The sequence below is a fragment of the Rhamphochromis longiceps genome, linkage group LG4 (genome assembly GCF_057381845.1).
Source record: "Rhamphochromis longiceps isolate RC_006_pf linkage group LG4, R_longiceps_female_GT1.1, whole genome shotgun sequence".
Taxonomy (NCBI): domain Eukaryota; kingdom Metazoa; phylum Chordata; class Actinopteri; order Cichliformes; family Cichlidae; genus Rhamphochromis; species Rhamphochromis longiceps.
This window is the reverse complement of record NC_140560.1, coordinates 9,028,053-9,052,339: the sequence shown is the minus strand read 5'-3', so window position 1 is coordinate 9,052,339 and position 24,287 is coordinate 9,028,053. Positions and strand designations below refer to the sequence as shown.

The 24,287-nt window shown below is 39.7% G+C and overlaps 1 protein-coding gene across 1 annotated transcript; it reads left to right on the top strand.

Annotated features, from left to right (window-relative positions):
- On the top strand, positions 1-13,148 carry gps1 (G protein pathway suppressor 1). The gene is made up of 14 exons (XM_085403114.1): positions 1-136; positions 4,215-4,307; positions 4,560-4,741; positions 5,077-5,241; positions 5,492-5,627; positions 6,136-6,213; positions 6,336-6,396; positions 6,530-6,615; positions 6,882-6,976; positions 7,073-7,178; positions 10,038-10,118; positions 10,865-11,002; positions 11,088-11,222; positions 11,958-13,148. Exons 1-14 carry the CDS (start codon positions 104-106, stop codon positions 12,030-12,032), a joined length of 1,464 nt encoding a protein of 487 aa, XP_085259240.1. The 5' UTR covers positions 1-103; the 3' UTR covers positions 12,033-13,148.
- Positions 13,149-24,287: the final 11,139 nt, after the last annotated feature.

The following is a 24,287-nucleotide window of genomic DNA, read 5'->3' as shown; positions in this document are numbered from 1 at the left end:
CCCAGTCCGGCTTGGCTGCTGAACTGTCCGCCAGACATTTATGTCTTCATGCTACAATCCCACCCCCTCAAAGACACCAATTCTTAAGTGAGACAAACATAAGATGCCTTTGCCCGTGCAAGTGTTTAACTTTCAGGTGAGTTTAAAATGCTGTTTAAAATGTTTTTTGGTTTTTTTTTGTAGCAAAGACTGCTGGAAACTCTGCCACCTTAGCTAGCGTTTAGCAGGCTAGCTTTGAATTTGTAGTTACGGTTGTCGTGGTTAAAAATCACAATTACAGACCACTTACGCAGTAGTTGTTTATTGTGTTTAATAGGCATGTACTAGGCACCATAAGTGTGTAAAACACAATCCACTTATCTCTTTTACATGTTAAAAGACTTACAGCGAAGGAACAGCTAATGTGTAAGACATCTAGAGGTAATTTCTGATTAGTGCAATGCCATATGCCGAAATGAGGAGTGGCCCTTAAAATGTCACGAAGCATCTTAAAATGCACATTCCCTGAAGCCCTTCTACGTAAAACTGATATGAAGCTTTATGAAGTGGAGCAGAACTCAAGGATTACAGTTGACTGAAGGCCTCGGTTAGCTAACAACATTTACAGCGCTGGTGTTAACGCACCTAAATGATAAAACGACGCGTGACTCTCGCGGTTGGCTTTTAAAGTGAGCCACAGACATGGCAAGTTTCAGTCTTTGTATAACACAGCACTTGGAGTACACTAAAGAACCAGTTGTGTTTATGGTCGTAGCCTTAAGCTAACGGAAGTATACCTAATATCCTGTTGTTGGCAGCTTGTCATGCTCGTTCGCTCCGGATAGCAGTTACTAGCACCATAAGTAGACAACACAATTATTACATATGTAAGAAGTATCCGTTGTCAAGAATAGCTTAATTTCAACGTCAATAAAGTCCAGTATATACCATCTTTCAGTGTATCACTTTGCTAGCGCCAAGCTAATGTTAAATGCCTGTTGTTTACATCAGGAACCCGTCCATCCTAAGCATGATATTTGTGTCTCGTTCTCTGCCAGGCCCATGTAAGCTTGTTTATGGCAATGGAAAAAACCACAAAACCACAACACAAATCATTTGCTATTCATAACTCATAATGTTGAACTGGGTATTTCAAAATCTTCAGTTAATAAGTCAGGATTTCTAGAAAATGGCACAATTGTAAGAAAATAGCTTAAAATTTCAATTTGAGTATCTCAAATTTTTCAGTCACTAAGTTGAGGTTTAGAGTTAGCTCTGTCAATCAGGAAGCTATATGAAGGTACATTATTTCTTTGCTTACCGGAAAGAGAATGCATCAGCTGTCCAACAGCTGGACATGAATACATTGTTTCAATAGCTTTTATGCAGTTATCTTTGTGAGCTGAAGCTCAATAATAAAAACCTTTTATTGAGCCATAGCCAAACCACTGATGTGCAATGACGTGCTGTAATGTTGTAATGCTCAAAGCTTGTAAAATCAAGTTAAGCTCAGCAAGGGTTTGAGCTGTCACTTGAGAAAGCGTCATGCCAAAAACAAAAGAAAACAGTTTACATTTGAGAAAAATAGTTGTTGGTGCTCTCGAAGCAGGAGATGGATATACAACATCATCAGTGTTTTCGAGTGTTAAAAAGTGAGAAATACCATCAAGTAATTCAAAGTTGGCTACAAAGTTCAGAACAAGAATAGTGAGGTAGGAAGCCAAAGATTTAAAAGACTCTGGAAAGAAAATGATTGTCTAACAATACCAGTGAATGATTTAGCCAAGTCCGGAATTGTAGTCTCAAAGAAGACAATCAGTAGAACACTCCAAAGAAATGAACTTTAAGGTTGCAGACCAAGAAAAATGTCACTTCTACAGACGAAACATCTTCAAGCCAGATTGAATTTTGCTCAACAAAAACTACGCATACTGGAAGCTAGGGGTTGTTGGGATACTAGGATTTTATACTTGATGTTGATACGCAGGAAATTACTTGATCCTCAGTACCATTTTGGTTGCCACAGGGGAGATTTTGACCCCACCCTGCAACAACAAAATTAATCGCAAACAAGTCAAAATCTTGACTTGTTAAATCTCAACTAATTTTCTCTGACTGGCCTGCACAAATTTTTGACTTTAATATCACTGAAAATCTGCTGGAGGCACTTAAGAGAATTGCCATTGAACAATGGTCTGGGATTGCTTGGGAGGTGTGTTGAAAACAAATCACTGCAGGCTGTTATCCAGCAAAAAGGATTCACATTTAGCTGTTAAGATCAGAGAGTTGTAAAGTTTGGCCCTACTGTTTTCATATTTCATCATATTTCTGTGTGCAAAGTCAAATACTCTAAGCAGCCAAAGTAAAACTAAGATGTTTGGAAATGTTGCCAACAGCACTTCAGGTTATTTAAAAAAAAGAAGAAGAAAGAAACTCATAGGGAGACTAATAATTGTCCTGTTCTGTAATATAATTTGACAAGCATAAAATTGTAGTTTTGCAAAAACGGTGTGTTTCCCAAAGAGTTACTAGCCAAAATTTGGCTTATTTTGGAATGCTGCTTGGACAACAGATGTGTCTGGCATAAAAACTACCTACAGGAGATGAACATTGTGTGAAAGTCATGTCCTCAAGAAATGGGAATAAATCCAGTAAAGACCTGATACAGGATTTGAGAGATACAGAGATGCTGCATTTCAGTGTGTGGTATTTGATTCGACCAAAGTTGTTATAATTATGAATGCAGAAAGTCAGATTTTCAACCATGCAAGACCTTTTTAGAAAACATAAGATTGGCGAAAAATGTAGCTGTAACTGAAAAATGTACACTTACAAACTGGACTGGTCATACAACATGCAACACCTGTATAAAAAAGGCCAAAGCAGACTGTATTTCCACAGGAGGCTTTCCTCGGTTGTTGCCGGTGTACTCTTCTATATTGTGGTGTGCTGGGGGAGCAGCACAGCAAAGACGGACTCATCCAGGCTGGACAAACTAATAAGGAAGGCTGGCTCTGTGGTCGGCATGAAGCTGGACACTCTGGTGACAGTGGCAGAGAAGAGGACACTAAAAACACTGCTAGACATTATGGACAGTGTTGGGCATCTTCTGCATGGTCATAAATAACCAAAGGAGTCTGCTCAGCGTCAGCTAGCTTCTCCCCATGTCTAGGACTTAAAAACTCCTTTTTCCCACACGCCATCAAACTGTTTAACTCCTCGTTGGGGGCAGGAAAACAGGAGGACAAAGGAGGGCGGGGACAAATAAGCAGTAGTGTTTGCACAAATAAACACTAAATAACAACTAATCACTGTTCAATAGACTGACAATAGTCGAAATACTGTGCAATAGGCGTTTTGGCTGCTACATTGCTTATGTTTATATATATTTTATTCATTCTTATGTTTATATTCTTTTTTCCCTTTAATTTTTATTCTAATTTTTTTTACTATTCAAATTTCTTTCAGTTTAATAATCCGAGTGATTAATAAAGTTCTATTTATCTATCTTACTGCCAATGCAGTAAAATCATACCTTAGTCCAGTGATCTACCTTGGCACTTGTGCAGGTGAAGCCAAAGGGAAGATGTGCTTCATCATATTTTCTAATCTTTGGCTTAGAATGAAGTTGGTTTGGAAACATATTCAGCGATGCTTCATCTCCTGCTTTGCGTTTGTGTGGGCGCCCCGTGCTAGCAGTGTCCAAGCGGTTTTTGGTTTCTTTCCCCCTTTCATACTGCCCCCCCCCCCCCCCCCCCCCCGCAATGGCGGGCCCCGCACTTTGGGAAGCTCCGCCTTAGTCATTCCACTGTGTTTTCCTGTCATGTAGTGGTTGTCCTCTCCAAAGCTCAACATTATTAAAGTGTGGTATCATCTTGACAGAGAATGGAACAAAAGACGGCTGCCATCCAAGAAAAGCTTATGTTTGCATATGTTTCAATAAATCACTGCGCCTGTTTTGCATTTTCAACATAAAGGCATAAAAGCATTAAGGAATAGGGCGGGGGCTGTGCCCACTTATTCTACTGAACATATTGCGTATCCATTATAGGACATTGTTTCCTGTACAGTTACTCCGACATAGTAAACTACCAGTACGAGTTTAAGCACCAGTGAACTACTGATGAAAAGCCCTTTGAAGAGAGGGCTTCCTGATGTAAATTACGCATTATCTAGTCCCAAGATCAGGTCTGTTGTTGAATCTAACAAAACTATGTATGTGATCTATTTCTAAGGGGTCTGTGGAGCCCATGCAGATTGATGCAGATCCCCAGGAGGACCAGCAGAATGCTCCAGACACCAACTATATTGTGGAGAACCCCACACTGGTATTGTCTCACAAACTGTTACATATATCCCAATATCTCTTATTTTATTTGTAATGTTTAATGTGACGCAGATTCCTGCTGCTAATTGATTCTTGTTTCTGTTAACTGTTCTGGGTGTGAATGAACGAAAGTTAGCTAAAATCCTTGTACATGCGGAGCTATATCATCCACTGATGAAAGTGTTACCTGACTGTTTAATCGAAGCAGTTCTGACATGTTTTTGAACAGATGTTTCACTCCTTGTCTGTGCAGGATCTGGAGCAATATGCGACCAGTTATAGTGGATTAATGCGCATTGAGAGACTGCAGTTCATTGCTGAGCACTGCCCTCAGCTCCGAGTGGAGGCCCTGAAGATGGCGCTCACCTTTGTTCAGAGGACCTTCAATGTTGACACTTACGAAGAGATTCACCGCAAACTCACAGAGGCCACACGGTATTCTTTCTAGTCCTCTCCCAGCAATTGGGTGCTTCCTTTTGGACAGAGCTGCTTTTGTTTTTTGTAACAAGACATTCCCAATTCCTTAAATCCTTAAATCCTGCGTTGTAGCAAAGAACAGCATGATTCAAACAGTACAAACAAAAACTTAGGTGTTGTATATCACATGTGCTTCATTATGGATAAGCAAAACCGCATTGCTGCATTTAAAATTAGGCTTGGAAAGTCTTAACTCCCAGCCTCCAAATTGTTCAATTTCTAGATTTGTAAATATTTCTGTGTGATTTTTTTTTTCTTTCTTTTTCTTTCTTTCTCCTGGGCTCCACCTATAGGGAAGTGCAGGGTGTGCCAGACACAGTTCCTGAAGGAGGGGTTGTTCCCCCTCCCCTGGACTCAGCTTGGGCTGAATCGACCAGAAAAAAGGCTCTGCTTAAACTGGAGAAACTAGATACGGATCTTAAGAACTACAAGGGCAACTCCATCAAAGAGAGCATCAGGTGTGGTTGCAAAAGCATTACTGTTAATCTAAAGTTTAAGCTTAAGACCAACTGAACATTGAATAAGATCAGTAATCCAGCTAAGAAGCAGAAGGAGAGGTGCTGTCTCAGTCTTTTTTGCTGGAACAATAATAAATATATACAAAACTAGTGAGGGTCAAAGTTTTTTGATGAGCAGATTGGTCATTTTCAGATAACATTGTTTTTGTGGATGTCTGCCGTCTCCTCACCTTCCATCCCTTCTCCCCAGGAGAGGCCATGATGACCTGGGGGACCATTATCTGGACTGTGGTGACCTCAGTAATGCTCTGAAGTGCTACTCTCGAGCCAGAGACTACTGCACCAGTGCTAAGCATGTCATTAACATGTGTCTGAATGTCATCAAGGTACAGCAGGAAGGAAGCACAGTGCTCTGCTGCTGCAGTCACTGTTTCCATTGACACAATTGTCCAGGGATTATTAGCCTTATCACAATTCTTATTACAATTGAGAGATGAAGTTTATATTGAACTTAGAAACCTGGTTCTGGCAAAACTCTGCACATCAGAAAAGTATATGAGTATTTGCCCAAGATGTTTCACTTTACTGAAATCTGTGTGCACGTCAGCACTTCCAGACTTTCTCCCAGCTATAGTACCCAGTACACAGACCTATACGTACTGGGAACTATATAACTTAGACTGAATTGTGCCAAGACACTTTCAGTGTCACTGTAGTTTTCTACAGATAGCACTTCAGCCAATTAACAGAATTCGAAAACCTGGAAAAGTTGTTACACACAACAGAATCTTTTGGGTTATTTTTGCTTGTTTGTTTGTTTTTTACAGACATTGAGTTGTCTGATTAAGCACGTGAGTAAACAAAGTCTTTGTGACTTAAATTGTGCGTTCACAGGTTAGTGTTTACCTCCAGAACTGGTCGCACGTGCTGAGCTACGTCAATAAGGCAGAGTCCACACCAGAAATTGCAGAGGTGAGCACAGTTTACATACTTCAGCATCTCTTTTATTTTATATATTGTGTCCAGCCTTTTATGAAGAGTAATAAAATATTTATAGTAAATTTCTTCTTTTTGCTCTCCTCCCCCCCTAAAAGCAAAGAGGAGAGCGAGATAGTCAAAATCAAGCTGTCCTCACCAAATTAAAGTGTGCTGCAGGTGAGTGTGTGTGTGTGAGTGATTTTTGAAGAGGTTGCTTTCTGTTAACCAAGATTGGTCTTGTATTTATAAAGTTTGGAAAAATGTGACCTGATTTCCAGTATATTGTTCATCTTGCTTGTTGGTACATCAGGATTGGCCGAGTTGGCCTCTCGAAAATACAAGCCAGCTGCCAAGTGCTTCCTGCAGGCTTCCTTTGACCACTGTGACTGTCCAGAGGTGAGCTCGTACATGAAAACTGAAGATGTAACATGCAACATTGCACTGGGTGTTGCACTAAAGCATTAGCATCTCAGATTTAAAAAAAGGAATATCACCCACATGTCTTCTATCCTCTTTCATTTGTAACCATGTATTAGTAACTTACATGGTTACATGTACACCTCAACCAGTGTGTTTGGATCCTAAAAATGTAGGACATAATATGAGCATCTATGCATGAGTCTAATTGCTGGGAGAAATATCATTATGTGTATTCCCTGCAGCTACTGTCGCCCAGTAATGTAGCTGTGTATGGGGGCTTGTGTGCTTTGGCCACGTTTGACAGACAGGAGCTTCAGCGCAACGTCATCTCCAGCAGGTAGGCTGGTGTACAAATATTTCTTGGATAGAAATCAGTTCTAGTGATGGACAGCAATCCATGCTAATACTTTGTATCTGTTTTTTTTCTTCCTAGCTCCTTTAAGTTATTTTTAGAGTTGGAACCTCAAATTCGTGACATTATCTTCAAGTTCTACGAGTCTAAATATGCATCCTGTCTCAAGCTACTGGATGAAATGAAGGTTAGCGCATGAAAGGTTTTTAAACTAACAAAAAACTGGCCATTGTTTGGGTCCTGGGCCACATCTGGTCCTTTAGTTGTCCCTTACTGGCCCTTAAGAGGTCAGTGGGTTAGAATTCAAATGTATAAAGGTATACATCATGCAAGTTCTGGTAGCACAAATTACTGTGCTTAAGGATTGAATTTTGAGTCTCCATTGCAAAACTAAACATTCAGAGAAATACAAGAACTTCACTCACTAGAAATGGAAAGCTGAACCTTTGCTAGCAGGTAGTGTTGTTATGTCTGACACTGAAGCCCTGAGGCCCGTGTAGAGCCGAGGAAGCCTGTGTCATGACCCGTATCTTTCCTCAGAATATCACTTGACCAAAGATAAACGAGGCCCTGTTTGAGCTGATGAAAAGACACGGGAAGTACATTTTTGTATGAACTGGATCTGAGGTGATTCTGAGGATCATAATGAGCTTGGAAGGAGATTGTAAGCACATTATGGAGCCACCAAAAAGGCAAAAAATATCAGCAGTTTGGGAGCATTTTGATATGCTATCGCTCAATAATAACAGATCTTCTCACAGATGGTTAGAGGTGTATGTGTGTATATTATACAGCACTTCATATAGCTATTCTACAACTGACACATCATTACGTTTGCATATCCACTGGTATGTGGTCCACATCTATTATCACAGCAGGGCTGCTGTACATCGAATGACCAGCAGATGTCAGTACTTCCAAATAAGCAGTTGAATGGTGTGATCTGCCTGTAGGCAAATAACTGTCCAGAAAGGTTCAACAGACTGAAAGGGCTTCATCACACTATCACTACAAACACACAACACTAACTCATTCTCTGAATTTATCAAAGTGTGTTTGGAAGAATATGAGAATGGGCCCCTCTCCAAGATAGACTGAGGACAGTGCAGGAAATCTGGAGCTGTGGTTGAAAAACAAAGCAGACCCTAGTTCTGGACGAGAGCTATGATATTTATGCAACTCAGTTACTCAGTTTTGTTAATTAACTTTAAAATGAACTTGGAGCTGAAAATAATTTGAGTTTTGCACTGTATAAAACAACAGGATGTGTTGTGTATATCAGTGCTAAAAATTAACCATGTTGTTGATGAGGAACTGTAGCTCATGAGGTGAAGCAGGTCATCTAAACGTGCTACTAATCCTGTAATCACTGGTTGCTTCTGTCTGCATACCACAGGGGTGTCAAACTCAAATACACAGTGGGCCAAAATTCAAAATGGAACAAAGTCGCGGGCTAACGTTAATATTTATTGAAAAAAAAAATCTTCCTCCAGATATAAGAATGAATCTTTTCTTATGGACTCAAACACGTTTTGCTGAAAAACTGAATATGGAACAAGCAAAGCTTAATACTAAACAATATATATATTAGCTGTATAATACCAGTAGGCCAGCTCTAATAGTAATTTGGTATGGCTTCGCGGGCCAAATGTAATTAGGCTGCGGGCCAAATTTGGCCCGCGGGCCAGAGTTTGACACCTAGGGCATACCAGATATCTTTGAACAGGATAGGGCTGTGCGATATGACCAAAATCGTATATTCCGATATAAAACATCTATCGTCCCGATAACGATATAAATCACAAAAAATTTAATATTTTCTGTAAATTCTGTGAATCTCGGGTAGGTGAAGTGTTTCCAGCTGGGCATCGTGTACCTGGAGTTGAGTGTTTTAACCGATGCATGAAACTACACATTTTTAGACATAAGTTGTAACGGCCGCCGTTTTCTTTGTGAGTATTTATTACACGGCGTGCTGCGGGGAAAGCCTGTTCTAACGTTTGAGTCTAAGGTTTATTCTTTAGCACCTGACGACTCTTTCTTTTTTCTTTTTTTTTTTGCTTCTCATCCGTCAATACTCTGCATACTTTCTCACATGATTCAGTTTATTTTGAAAATTCTCAACAGGATCTTGAGCTTTATTGTGAAAGGTTTATGTGGAAAATAAACAAGCAGACACGCGATGCTGTTACCGTCGTTGTTGCTAACGACAACCCATTAAAAACAGGCGCTTGTCCGTCCGTAGTGTAGTTATATTAAATATAAGAGAAAGAGAGAACTTTAAGAAATTAATATAGCCACTACAGTGACCATCAAAACGATGAAAAAAATATTGCCGTAAACAGTTTATTTTGCGACACCACGAAACAAACGATAGCGTAAAATGAAACGATAGACGTTTTTATATCGTCATCCGATATATGTCGTTATATCGAACAGCCCTAGAACAGGATATTAACCCCCAGGTCGCTCTCCGATGCATCTATTGCACGGTGAATGTTAGAAAGCACTTGAGTGGGTGAATGAGGCATGTGTCATAAAGCGCTTTGAGTACTCAGGTAGGGTAGAAAACTGCTAAGAACCAGTCCATTTCAAATAGTTAACTTTATCAGGGTAAGAGCACTGAGTCACAGACATGTAACACATGGTGATGTAGGCCACTACACAGCTATCAGCTGGCTTTGCCTGTTCAAAGTACTAAAGGGTAGGAACCTAAGAACCAAAATTGAGTCTTCTAAAGAGAGAGGTGAGTATATTTCAGAGCTCTGATGCAGAATGGAAGGCTCAGACATTGTACCTGACTTTAATACATTTGTTCAAGACCAAAAAGAAAAGAGAAACATAAATTAATAGTGACCAGAACTGAGTTCAGCTTGTTGATGTGGCCTCCTCACTTTCTAATGTGGCCAGTAGAGAAAATGAACTGCCCACCCCTGAAGTAACACTACACATGCGTCAAAGGAGAGTGTGTGCTCCCGCTGTTGCATAATATGAGCGCGCGCACACACACAGAAAGTGCAGTATATGATTGTGCTGTTTCTTGCAGGATAACCTCCTGTTGGACATGTACCTGGCACCACATGTCAAGACACTGTACAGCCAGATCAGAAACAGAGCCCTGATTCAGGTGAGACATACTGCATACACACTGACCGTGCACAGGATAATCAAGTTGCTGCTGATTCTTTGGGGGGGGGAACAAAACAGGGTGTATAAATAGTAGCCGTGGCAGGATGAAGCCCCTCCATAAGATAGATCTGCCCCCTGCATTGGTGTAGTGCTGCCACCTTTATCCGATAGTAACACATTACATTCTACCATCACTGGCTTCAAAAAAACAAAGCAAAGACAAGGGAATGTGTATATTTGAGACAACAAATAGTCACATAAAATATTAGGTATTTGAAAGTTTTACTAGTTTCACTTGTCTGTCATAATGACTGTCACTGTTAATGGATTTACGCAGTTTCTGAATATCTAAGTACTGGATGAATCTTAGGGAGAATCTGTTTCATCTGCAGTTATTGTGACTTGATGGTGGCAGTGTTGTCTCACAGTTTGATTGCCTAAATCCAGTCAGCAGTACTGTGCTGTGCGTGTTTGGCTTGTGGTAACACGATGGCACTGCAGCTGCTGACAGGTCTAGTGAAGTGTTGTGATCTGTAAATGAAGATGATAGTGTTGGTTACAAGGAAGCATCTCATATACATGTAATACTGTTTAACATGCACAGGCATTTCTGAGAAAGATGATTGACCAAACTAATGTAATCACTATAAATCTTTGTACTTTGTACTAACTTTTTCAAGTGTCATGTTTTTGAGCACTGATATTTTTCTTGTGTGTGGGTTTTCTGTTTTCTCCTCCTCCCAGTATTTCAGCCCCTACGTGTCAGCAGACATGACCAAGATGGCTCAGGCGTTCAACACAACAGTAACAGCTCTGGAGGACGAGCTCACCCAGCTCATACTGGAGGGTCTCATTAATGCACGTATCGACTCCCACAGCAAGGTGAAAACGCTGCACACATCAAACCGTTGCCACAGGTACTTTGTTGTTTGAACCCTGACAAACTGGGACTCTGACCTGCTCGTAGATTCTGTATGCGAGGGATGTCGACCAAAGGAGCACCACATTTGAGAAGTCTCTTCATATGGGCAAAGAGTTCCAGAGACGAGCCAAAGCCATGATTCTCCGTGCTGCTGTGCTGCGCAACCAGATTCACGTCAAGGTAGAGACATTTTCTTCTCTTCACATTGTAGTGAATAACTTTTTTTTTTCTTTTTCAGTTGTTCATAATGTTCTTTGTGTTGCGATAGAGGTTATTATCAAGTCTGACTACAGTAAATTTCGTGTGATTTGGTGATGAGCTTCTTTTTAATGGCATATCTAAAATGTATTTGATTGTAAATTAATGAACGGTACAGATTACAGTATTAATATTAACAGAGGGGGGTTTCTAAAATTGGATTGGGTGACTCAGGAGGAGAAACCAGTTATCTACTGGCATGATACATAGTGCGGGTAGAGTGCTACTGACTTTAACTAAGGATAGAGGTGGTTGGTGAATGAATACTTAATTCCACTGACACGCCTTCCACAATGGAATCACTGAGGTAGTTAAACAACTCCTTAATGGCAGGGAACCTGGGGCGGATGGGACTTGCTCTGAGTTCGTCAAGGCCCTTGGAGTATCCTTGTAGTGGGTGCTTCAGGAGTACGGGGTATCTGGCTCATTGCCACCAGCCATTCGGTTCCTCGACCACATTTGCAAGAACTTGGTCAACATTGCTGGCAGTAACTAAGACTAGCTCCTGATGGTTGTTGGACTCGGGGTTTTAATATTCTGATAAGATTTTTAAAGTCTTCTTTCTTTTTTGAACCTCACCTGTTATTCAATGTTACAGAGTTTATAGCTATGCTGTTGAACAAGAGTAGTGCCTTACTTGTTTCCTCCTGTTCTCAGTCTCCACCCAGAGAAGGCAGCCAGGGTGAACTCACACCAGCCAACAGTCAGACCAGGATGAGCACCAACATGTGAGGAAGAAGTGAACAGCTGTAGCGCAAAGGGGAAGGTTCACTGTTCTGCAACACACACCACCCCACCCACCGTCTGTGAGCTGAACGCAGAAACGAGATGAAACATAAAGACAGATAAAAACCACTTCTCTTCTTCTGTCAGGTGACAGGGAGCAAACTTTTTGTTTGTCTGACATGGAGATTCAGATGAAAATGTGTTTTGAATGAAAGCTCAGCACTTAGGCTGTAAGTTACTGGTAGGAGATGCACTTTGCCCTGCTTACACTTTGAGACCTCATTAATAGAAAGTTTTAAAATAAAAAAAAACACCTATCCAAACCCATCTAATCTCTGTTTATTTGTGCCCCTTTCTGTTTTTATCAAAGAATTATCCAACCAACAGCTATTTGTTTTCCACCAGTACTGTGCTGGTGAGGACACAGTTGTCCCTTGTCTTTTGGGCTTTTTTTGGGGTGGGTGGGTAAACCTGGTACGTGGGAATATATTTATGTTGGTTTTTACTGCTATTTCAATGACAGTATATGAGCTCTGAAATTCAGCTTGAATTAGCTTGAGACAGTCTGCTGAAACGAAGTGAAAAAATAAAACAAAAATACAACTTTGGTTCCTGTTTTTTCTAATTTGCACACCAGTTTTATCTGAATTTTTTTCAGAATTTAGTCTCTTAAGAACTAATTGCCATATGTCCTTGGGCTTCATTGACAGATGGAGCTGGCGATCGTCTACATAGCAATGAAAATATATGCTATGTTTTCTAATAGTACTGCCTAAGTGAAACCAAATTGGTCCTAGCATAGAACCCTGTGAAGCTCCACAATTAGTTTTGTGTGTGAAGAGGACTCTGTTTACATGAACAAATTATATTCTGTTAGGTATGGTTCAAATGACTGCAGTTCTGTACCTTTAACTCCCATGGCATGCTCTGATCTCTGTAATAAAATAATACTGTCAACAGTATTCAGTGTTGTACTGAGGTCTACAAGGACGAGCACTGTCAGAGGCCACATGAAGATCTTTTGTAACTTTCACTAATGACGTTTCTGTTCTGTGATGAGTTCTGAAACCTGACTGAAACTCTTTGAATAAACCATTCCTCTGCAGATGATCAGTTAGCTGTTTTACCACTTCTCTTTCAAGAATTAGAGATAGAAGGAAGGTTGGAGATTGGCCTACAGTTAGCTAAGACTAAGGTTATAGCCATGGTCTTTTAAGCAATGGTCTAAATAATGCCACCTTAAATACCTGTAGCATGCAGCCCATTAATAAGAAATGGACTCTGCAGTGAAGCCACACCAACCCTGACTTCACAATCCAAGTTAATGTAAACATTAGTGAAAGTTGTAACACAGGTCTGCAAAAAACATTTTTCTGCTGCATGGGATAGTTTTTGTAAATTCTGGGGTTTTTTTTTTTTTTAGAGTGCTGAATTCAAAAAAGATATCCATTTCCCTCCATCACGTACACTTTTTTTTTTTTTTTGCAAAACATGAGTTTACATTAAAAAAAGCACAACAGCAATGAAGCAAGTCAATATTTGATTACAATTAACTATGCATAATTTTTCTGACATTCCTTACCTTTCACTATGAGCAAAATAAACCTGTTGGCACATGATCATCTGAGCTCCTCACAGCACCAAACCCACTGTGTGCAAATGTACTGTTTATAGGTTGGGGAAACCTGCAGTCAGCTGAGACTGTAGAAGTCACTTGGATGAGTGACGAAAACGCTGCGTCCAGATGAACCAACCTTTTGGGATTTACTTACCTGCATGATTGAGCATGCATCCACACATAGAGCACAGGGCACACATCAGGAATACCTGTTCAGTCAATCAAATGAATTAATCAACTTGATGCTTCGTTCAGTGCGTGGCTCTGTAGCCCGCAGATGTGTTAAATGATGTAAATGCAAGCGTTTCACCCACATTTGCGACAACACTCCTAATACAGCAGCAACAGTGATGATGACTCTGGCACAATTAAACGCACTCGGAGTCTGTTTACACACTGCGAAGAGCAAAGAGGCAGCCAATAAAAATGTACATGGGCCATTAAACTCCTAGCCACAGACCTGAGGGTTGTTAGGTTGGACACCGGATTATTAATATTAATTAATGTCTGCTCCATCATAACATTTGTTTTCAGTAGCACTAAAACTATGCCCCTCTTAACACCAGAAAGCCTTCGAGGGAGACAGAGGAAAGATCATTTTATTATGCCATAGATTTCATATATATATCTTATTTTATTTAACTTTGACTGTACTTGAGATTATTTATATATTTTTTGCATTTCAGAAATTATTCAAAAAAGAAATTTCAACATGACATGTAGGGTTTAGTTGGGATTTTTTGACTGCATGTTTAACTGAATGTTGTATGCAGTTAAACAGTTTTTTTCCTCTTTTGAATATTTATTATTTCTCATTAATAAGACAAAATTATTTATATTATTTCTTATTCAATGAATCGTTTGATTACTCAGTTACTAAAATAATCGATAGCTGCAGCTCTACATCGAATCAGTAAATTTACATTTCAAAATGTAACACTTTGATTCGTGGGCACTGATTTTTATAATAAAAGCACAGCTGCTTAAGACTGAATTTCTTTTGTGTTTGAACTTTAGTCAATGAGTTCTGTGAATCATTTGTGATTCACTGAACCCGTTTGTAGTTTTTGGGTGCCATAACTGCAACTGACCTCTGGTATGATCTGTCTTTGAGGCTTTGAATCAGGAAGAAGCCTCAAATGCTTCATATGACTTCCTCCACTCATCTCTACATGCATGGGTCACCAGGCAAGTTTTAGCAGGTATGATTGAATCTATAAGACATTTTTATGGTTTTAATTTAGATTTTATTTTATTATTTTTTTATCTATGAATTGAAATGTTTTCATTTTCAATAATTGGGTCCTTTCATTTGAAATCATCAATTTCTTTGATGATTTTCTATTAAACCTGCCCCAATTTGTAAAATAAATAAATAAATAATGTTTCATTGGTTTAAACATGTATAATGATTACCATGAAATTTCAGCTTTGGTTAGCAAATATTTTCTAGATCTATATTTACAAAAGACCACAGTTGACCCACTTTCAGGCCATTTTCTTTCTGCACACATCGTGCCCCACGCATCTATTCTAGTTATAATAATTATGTTCAATAGATTTGCTCCTTAATTTAGTTTAACCTGAATTATCATACTCTTCCAGGGCACTAGGTCTCAGAATGGTAGGCAGAACAGGCCTTAAAGGGGAAAACTAGCACATACAGCAGGTAAAATAAATATAGAAAACATCAGTAACTTTCTAAGTAAATATATATATATAAGTGCTACTGACATGAAATTCTCACCAGACGTCATCCAATCCACACATGCAAAGAAATCCAACCATAGATGTCCATGTGTGTGTAATAATCAGAAATGATACAGGGAAAAAGTATTGAACACACTTACTGAAATATATTTACTACTTTGTACAAATACTTTACTTTGTACTTTGTATAAAAGCCTTTGTTGGTGATGACAGCTTCGAGATGCCTCCTGTATGGATAGTTGCATGCATTACTCACATGTGATTTTGTCCCATTTTTCCACACAAACAATATTCAAATCCTGAAGATTCCCTTCTATAAATTCAAAGCTTTAGTTCTTTCCACAACAGTTCACTTGCATTTAGGTCACGTGATTGGCTGGGCCAGTTTGAACATTGTCTTCATCATCAGAATACTTTTTTAATCCCTGAGAAAATTTTGTTCTCAATGTTGCTCTAATCAATCAATCAATCAATCAATCAATCAATCAATCAATCAGTCTTTATTTATAAAGCACTTTTCATACAAAAAAAATGTAGCACAAAGTGCTTTACATAGTTAAAAGCAGCCCACCCCACCCTCCAACTCACTCCCCACACTCTCATTAACATAAATGATGTGAATACACACATATCCCCCCCCCCCCCCCCCCCCCCCCCCACACACACACACACACACGCGCGCACACTTAAAGAGTAAAAATTGGGCTGGGTTCGCATGAGCCAAGTGAGGAAACACTATAACAGGGAGCCGTCTGCACCGGGAGCCGGTCACAGACCGCAGCCTCCAGGCTGGGCACACAGCAGGAGGGAGGCAAAGAAGCCCCCCAGCCAGGCTGAGAGGACCCCTAGAGACCCAGCAGCCACGGTCGATCACAGCCCCGGTGCAGAGAGCCCCCTCCGAGGAAACACTGGAGATATGCCACAATAGGCTATATACAGGGTAAAAAGATAAAATAAATAAGAACGGGATACAATATAAATATAAATATAAATAGAGTAAGAAGATTAAAAAATCAATAAGAATAAAATCAATAAATATTAGGTAAAGCCCAAATTAATAATAGAATAACAGGATAGAATAAATAAGCATAAAATAAATAAACGCCAAGAAAAAGCTAAATTAAAAAGGTGGGTCTTGAGCCTGTACGTTCTCTGCGGCCCTGAGCTCCTCCGGCAGGCTGTTCCACAGACGAGGACCATACCACTGAAAAGCTGCCTCTCCGTGAGTATGTGTCCTGACTTTAGGGACAATCAAAAGGCCAGTACCAGAGGACCTCAGGGTCCGCGAGGGTTCATATGGTAAAAGCAGATCTGAGAGATAAGAAGGCCCAAGACCATTAAGACATTTAAAAACCAATAAAAGAACTTTAAAATCGATCCTGAAACACACGGGGAGCCAATGCAGCGATTCTAAAACCGGTGTAATGTGGGCCCGCCCTCTGGTCTTCGTCAGCACACGAGCTGCCGAGTTTTGCAAAAGTTGTAAAGTTGAAATATTCTTCTTAGGAAGACCAGAGAGCAGGGCATTACAGTAATCAATGCGACTGGTAATAAAAGCATGCATCAGCATCTCTGTGTTGGCCCGAGAGAGAATAGGGCGGACTCTGGCTATATTTTTTAGATGATAAAATCCAATTTTGGTTACATGTTTAATATGTGGGATAAAACCAAGCTCAGAGTCAAAAATAACACCCAGGTTTTTCACTTGTAGCGAAGGACATAGTGAAAATGCCTCTAATTTAGACAAGAGTTTCTCTCTCTGAGCCTTGGGACCAATGATTAAAACTTCAGTTTTAAGGTAGTAAGAACAGTAACTAACTAAAACAAATGAAAAATTGGAATACATTACAAAGTTACAAAATATAATGAAATAGCTCTAATAGCTACAAATAGCTCCAGTTATAAATATCCCAGCAGTACACAACATTGAGGTGGCCCTCTGTATGTGCTATCCTCGCCCTGAGTTTTCTAGTTTTCACCAGCTAGACAACGAGATAACGATGCTCCAATAAAAAGACTTATTTTCCTTTTTCGTGCTGATTTAATGTCCTCGACTGTTGCCTTCTCTTTGACGTCGTAAAACTGAAAACATACAAAATATTGTATTACCTAACTAACATTGCAAACAGGCTTGTTACACAATTACTGGTAGCTGAAAAGATCAAAAGTTCATAACTCCCTTAAACGTACAAATCATCATACCATTTTTAAGGAAAACAAAGAGACAATTATTATTTTATCGTCCCAGACTCTGGAACAGTCTTCCTCTTAATCTTAGATCTGCAAAAACACGTGAACTTTTTAAATCGTTACTAAAGACACATTTTGATGGTCTGGCTTTTAACATACATTGACCTAAACCTTAGTTGTTGTTTTAGTTGTTTTATTGATTTATTTTTGTTTTTCTATATTTTACTGCATCATTGTTTTGCATTTTATTTATTTTAGTGGGATTTTACATTGTTAAGCACTTTGTGCAGCATGGACTGTTTGGAAATGTGCTCTGTAAATAAACTTGACCTTGACCTTATTGTCACTCATACTTATGGACAAATCTCGACCAAAGCAACAATATTTTAAGGTCCATATCGGCTTAAAACAGTAATACTTTGGCATTATGTTCAGCCATCTTGGATTTTCTGCATCCTTTATTTGTCTTTTTCCAAAGTAATCAAAACAATATTACAAAGCAGCCACCAGAGGGAACTCTGGCAGTTTCTAAAACTGTATAGTCCAGTCTAATTTATAAAAGGCAGAACACTGTACTTTGTTATTTTCTCGGTAGAAGATGTGCAGATAGTAAGGGAGTGGCAGTGGAGTACGCGACTCCCACCTGCTGCCCATGCATGCACCATCATAGCCACCATCAGCCTCGCCACTCATAGCTCATGCCCCCCCTCATGTTACACAGTCAGCTCAAATACACACTCATAGTGCTTCATAGTCTACTTTCATAGTGTTTCATTGTTTATATTCATGTGCCTTTTGTAAATAAACTTTGTTCATGTCATGTCACTCAGTGCCTCTGTCTTGAATCTGCTTTTGGGTCCAGATCACGCTTGGCTTCGGCCATGACACTTCCTGTAGAGTGCAGTGGAGTTTTTAACCCTATAATCTCTATAATCAATTCCTTGGTCTTTGTTATGTTGAGCTGCAGACACCACTTGACAAAGGAGACCATCACAGCCCGAAACTCCATCTCATCAACCATACCGATGCATCTCCTTCCCCTGCCCATGAACGACAGAGAAAATTGGACCAATACCAAAAATGAAATTGGATGGTTGTTACATTTACAAGAATCTAACTTGTAATTTGAACAAAATAACTTTATGTTCTGGTGGTGAACATAATTAAATCATTCATGATGAGCATGAAATTCAACAACTTAAAATATGTTAAATATATTTTTGTTGCAATGACATGATGTAATCTAGCAAGAGTGGTTAGTTGAAGCACTCATGATATCAAAAGATCACGTGAGATTTCAAACCACAGGAATATCACTGGGGTTGTAAGACACAGAAAAGCATACACACACCATGTGTATGCTATTGCTATTTATTGTGGTTTAACCTGTCAAGGGCAAAAATATAAGGAAAATTCTCTAACAAGGCTTGTAGTCGCAGCTTTCCTGCTTTGTGGAGTGACACTGTTGCCTCACAACATAACATTCCTCAGTTCAAATCCACCATAAGGCCCCATGTTTGCATGGGTTCTCTCCAGTTTCTCTGGCCTCCTCCCATGTTCCAAAGACATGCAGTTAGTGGAATTAATTGGTGATTTTAAATTACCCATAAGTGTGACTGTGAGTGCAAATGGTTGTGTGTCTCTCTGTGTTAGCCCTGCGATACACTGGCGACCTGTCCAGATTGTTGGATCAATTCAATTAAATTCAGTTTGACTTAACTTCAGTAAATAAATTGATCCATCATTAACTAATTAAGTTTGTCCAATTTTACATTAAGTTCAAATAACAGAACTGCATAATGCTAAAATAAAGCAATTTATTTTTAACCAATAAAAATCATTTTCATTAATTTTTTTATTTTCCATTAAATTTTTGAGCGTAGTACCTTATATAACCTTATAATAATATACCAATGTTAAATCTGACACTGCACGTGATTTCATTTTGCGCGCTTTGGATCATGGTTTGAGGGAGGCATCCATCTCAGTCAAGTTGAGCAGCTGCCTCTAGTTTTGTTACCGAAAAAAGGAAATTGAATGGTTGTTAAGTTTACAAAAGTCTAACTTGTCATTTGTAAAGTGTAACAAAATAATTTCATGTTTCTATGGTGAGCATAATTAAATCATGTCTGTGAAGGTTCTCAGTCATCCAGGTCATCGTAGTCAAAGGAGCTTGCAAATTAAAGCGTCTGGACTTCTTTAAGTTACTAGAAGATGTTTCACCTCTCATCCGAGAAGCTTCTTCAGTTCTTTTTTTTTTTTTTCATATTTTTATTGAGAGACAAGTGTACACTAGTTTACAATGACAATACAATCTGTTCCCCTCACATATTTTTTAGTTTTTCTTACATGAACAGATACAATAATACACACACACACACACACACACACACACACACACACACACACACGCACACACACACACACACACACACAGGCACACCCACACACACGCTTAAATAAAATTGACAAAACAAACAAACAAAACAAAACCTAAGACGAAACCCAAAACAAACACAAACAACAAACCCCAAAACACACACAAAAAAAAGGGGGGGGGGGGGGATATGATATTAATCAGCTGGTAGAGCGTTTAATGACTTGTAATAGTTTACGGAGGGGCCCCAGATACGATAAAATTCTCTGTATTTGCCCTTCGCCACAAGGCCTATCTTTTGCAATTTAGGAAATGACATCACATCTCTAAACCAAAAAGAAACTGAAGGTGGCTTTGAAGATTTCCAAAGGAGTAAGATGCAACGTCTAGCCAAAAGTGATGTAAAGGCTAATATTTTGAAGTGTGTAGGGTCGGTTAGACCAGTGTTGACTGGAAGCCCAAAAACAGCCAGAAAAGGGTCCATGCAGATTTGGGTCCCAAGAGCCTTGGAAAGAATAACTGAATACTTACTCCAGAAGCCATGGAGTCTTGGGCACAGAAAGAACATATGACCTTGGTCACATGGGGTGGCATGACATCTCTCACACTGATCCATCACTTGTGGGTAAATCTCAGACAGACGAGACTTTGAATAGTAAACCCTGTACAACACCTTGAACTGCATAAGTTGTAACCTGGCACAGGACGTACTATAACGGACACTGGATACTGCTTTCTCCCATTGCTGATCCGAAAAAATTACTCCTAACTCCCGCTCCCAAGCCCCCCTAATTTTAACAACTGAGTGGACATTTAAATCCATAAGTTGTTTATATATTAAAGATATAATTGACTTCTTATTGGGTTTAAGGGATAAGAATTCCTCCCACGGTTGGACATTTGGAAGAAGAGTTTAGGAGTGTCACGGTCTGCGGAGACAGGCCGTGCGGTGGTGTGTGTGATGGACCCAGGTGCGTACACAAGTGAGTAGACAGGAGTGAACTTAACAGAAAGCGAGCCTTTATTATGGCTGAAGACAAAGTGTACAAACAAAGCAGGGATAGCGTGACTAAACTAGACTATAACTAAACTGGGAAAACTAATACTGTGACAAACTAAGAAGACTCAGAGACTATGATGATCACTGCAAAGACTGACCATGAACACACGGAGGTGAGAACACAGACGACGCGACACTGAACACCGCAAGACTGAGGACTAAATACACACCTGAGGCGATCAGGGGAAGTGGAGACACATGAGGACACAGCTGACTAGAATGAAACATAATTACAGCACAGGGGAGAGTAAAACTAAATGCAGTGAACAAAGAACACCAGACTCTTTCAAAATAAAACAGGAAACCCAGAGACATGAAGATAAATCATGACATGAACTTAACATAACCACACAGACATGAAACATGACAGGTAGACACACGAATCAGGGAGACTGAGTACAGGGGGAGATGACAGAAACAACTAAGAAATAAAGGACTAAATAGCCACCTAGAAATTAACTAGATCAAAAATGGATACAAAAATACACAAAACTCAAACACTGGGTCACACGACCCAGCCCATGACAAGGAGGGGAGGAGAGCAGAAGTGCAATGCCGTGCCTGAAAATAATGGAATAGATTAGTAGCTGGAAGATTTGTTTCAGAACACAGGTCTAAAAAAGTTAAGAAAGTGCCATCTTTAAAGAGATTCTTAAACGTATTAATATCATGATGCTTCCACTGTACATAGGTACCATCAATGAGGCCAGGAGTAAACAGATGGTTCTGTGTGATGGGCATGTGTACTGATGCAGAGATGTACTTAGACTAGACTGTACCACGGGATTTTGGGTGAAATGAGAAGGCTTAAGTGGTAGTGGAGAGAACAATAAAGCTTCTAAGGATGAGGAAGTGCATGACAGGCGCTCCAGTTTGCACCACAGCAGATTCAAGCCAATGGGTCAATTTGTGAATATGAGAGGACCAATAGTAAAATAAAAAGTTAGGCAAGGCGAGACCACCATCAAATGTCAGTCTCTGTAATAATGATTTCCTCACCCTGGGATGTTTCCCTCCCCACAAAAACGATGTAACTAGCTGGTCTAACTTTTTGAAAAAAGCTTTAGGTAAAAATATAGGAATACTCTGAAACAGAAATAACAATCGAGGCAAAATGTTCATCTTTACAGCACTGATCCGACCAATTAGGGACAAAGGTAGCGATTTCCATCTCTGAAAATCTGATTGAATTTGAGTCATTAAAGGGGAGAAATTGGAAGAGTGTAGAGAAGTCAAATTACGAGTCACGTTAACTCCCAAATATTTAAAGCCGGCAGGGCTAAGTCTAGAAGGAATGTCAGATTGTTTAAGTGTAAGACTTAAAGAATTTATGGGGAAACACTCACTTTTAAGAAGATTTATTTTGTAACCTGACAGAGAGCCGAACTTGTTTTTAATAGAGACACAATCGATGGTATACTAGATAAGGGATCAGAAACATATAGAAGCAGGTCATCTGCATATAAAGACAATTTTACATCAAGGCCTGACCGGGAAATACCATGAAAATGAGGAAGGGCCTTCAAAGCTATAGATAGGGATTGAATTACAATAGCAAAAAGTAGGGGGGACAGGGGGCAACCCTGTCTCGTTCCGCGTGACAATGAGAAGTAGCCAGAGGAAACACCATTTGTATAGACACTGGCTTGGGGTGCCTTGTACAACAGTCGAATCCATGAAATGAATCTGTCCTTGAAACCAAATCTTTGTAAGACCGCAAAAAGAAAGCTCCACTCTACACGATCGAAAGCTTTCTCAGCGTCAAGTGAGATAACTACTTCTGGATTAGTGGTGCTTCTTTAGCTCTAAGGTCAAATGGTGGGAAGTGTCACGGCTAGACGGTCCTCACCGATCACCTTGCCAATTTTTGGTGGTGTTTGTGTACTTTGTCGTGTTTTCCTCTCCATCCTGTGCATGTGTGTTTTTTCTGCTGGAACATGTACTTCCGGAAGCCGTGGCACGGAACGGCAGCTGACCCGGGGGGAGTGTCCTGAGCTGGAATGGTCGCACCTGTGCGTAATCACTTCGCCGGCTACAACTAATCTGAAGCAGACCTATTTAACGGTGCGGTCGAGTCACAACCAACGCTGGAATGTTGAACTAAAACGGGCAGCGTAGTCGCGACTAGCATACCCAGTTTGTGAAGGAGAGAGAACGTTTTCGTTACTGTGCGTGTGTTTTTCTCATTTGCCTCCAGGATTCAGGGATCGGAGGAGCGGGCACAAGGAGTTGTTTTGGATTGTCACTGCACTGTCACCACGGGGAGAAGCCACCGTATCACTGCACTGCCCTTTTTGGATTACTGACTCGAACTGTTGACTCACCTTTTCACTGTGAATAAATCCACTGTCACTCTGCAAGGAGTCTCGCACCTGAGTCCTTTAACCCAATTCGTCATGACAGAAAGTCCCAGATACAATAATTAAATCATGTATCTGTATGAAATTCACTAACTTAATTTGTTCTTGTTGAGATGACATGAAATATTCTAGTAAGAGTGGTTAGTTTCTGGACATGAAATTCACAAGATCACATGAGATTTCAAACTGCAGGTAAATCACTGGAGTTATGACAGGCAGCCAACTACACACACACCATGTGTATGCTATTTATTATGGTCCTGGGTTCAAATGTTAACTAGACTCTGGACTTTGTTGAACATTATGTAATATGAAGACAACATGTAGTATTTAAGTGACCAAGTAGTATTGGGGTAAAAGTTAATGAATAGTGTTGGAATAAAATGACAAAATTGTGAAGGATTAAAATATTCCAAGAGCTCAACTTACTTCATCTAAACATTTTTCAATCACGTTTCATCAACACAAAATGCACAGGTTATTGAATATGAATAAGTTGTTTAAGTTTCCGCCAAAGCAAAGCAATTGTGTGCAACCAATGTCCACTATTGAATTAAGTAAATCCAACCTGTTCTTTTTTTCAGTGCAGGGGCCCTCTCTAGTTTTAAGATTAGGCTTAAAACGTTGCTTTTTGATAAAGCATATATAGTAAGAACTGGATCAGGTGACCCTGAATCCTCCCTTAATTACACTGCAATTGGCCTAGGTTGTGGCTTCCCTTTGATGCACTTAATATTTCTTCTTTACTCATCTTTTTTCACTATGTGTTTATACACCTCTCTGAATTTAATCTTTAGTTATTTATTAATCTCTGGCTCTCTTTCACAGTGTGTCTTCTTCCTCCCATCACCTCCACCTGGTAGCAGCAGATAGCTGTCCCTCCCTGAAAATGGTGATGGCGGAGATTTCTTCCTGTTAAAAGTTTTCCTTCCCACTGTTGTCAAAT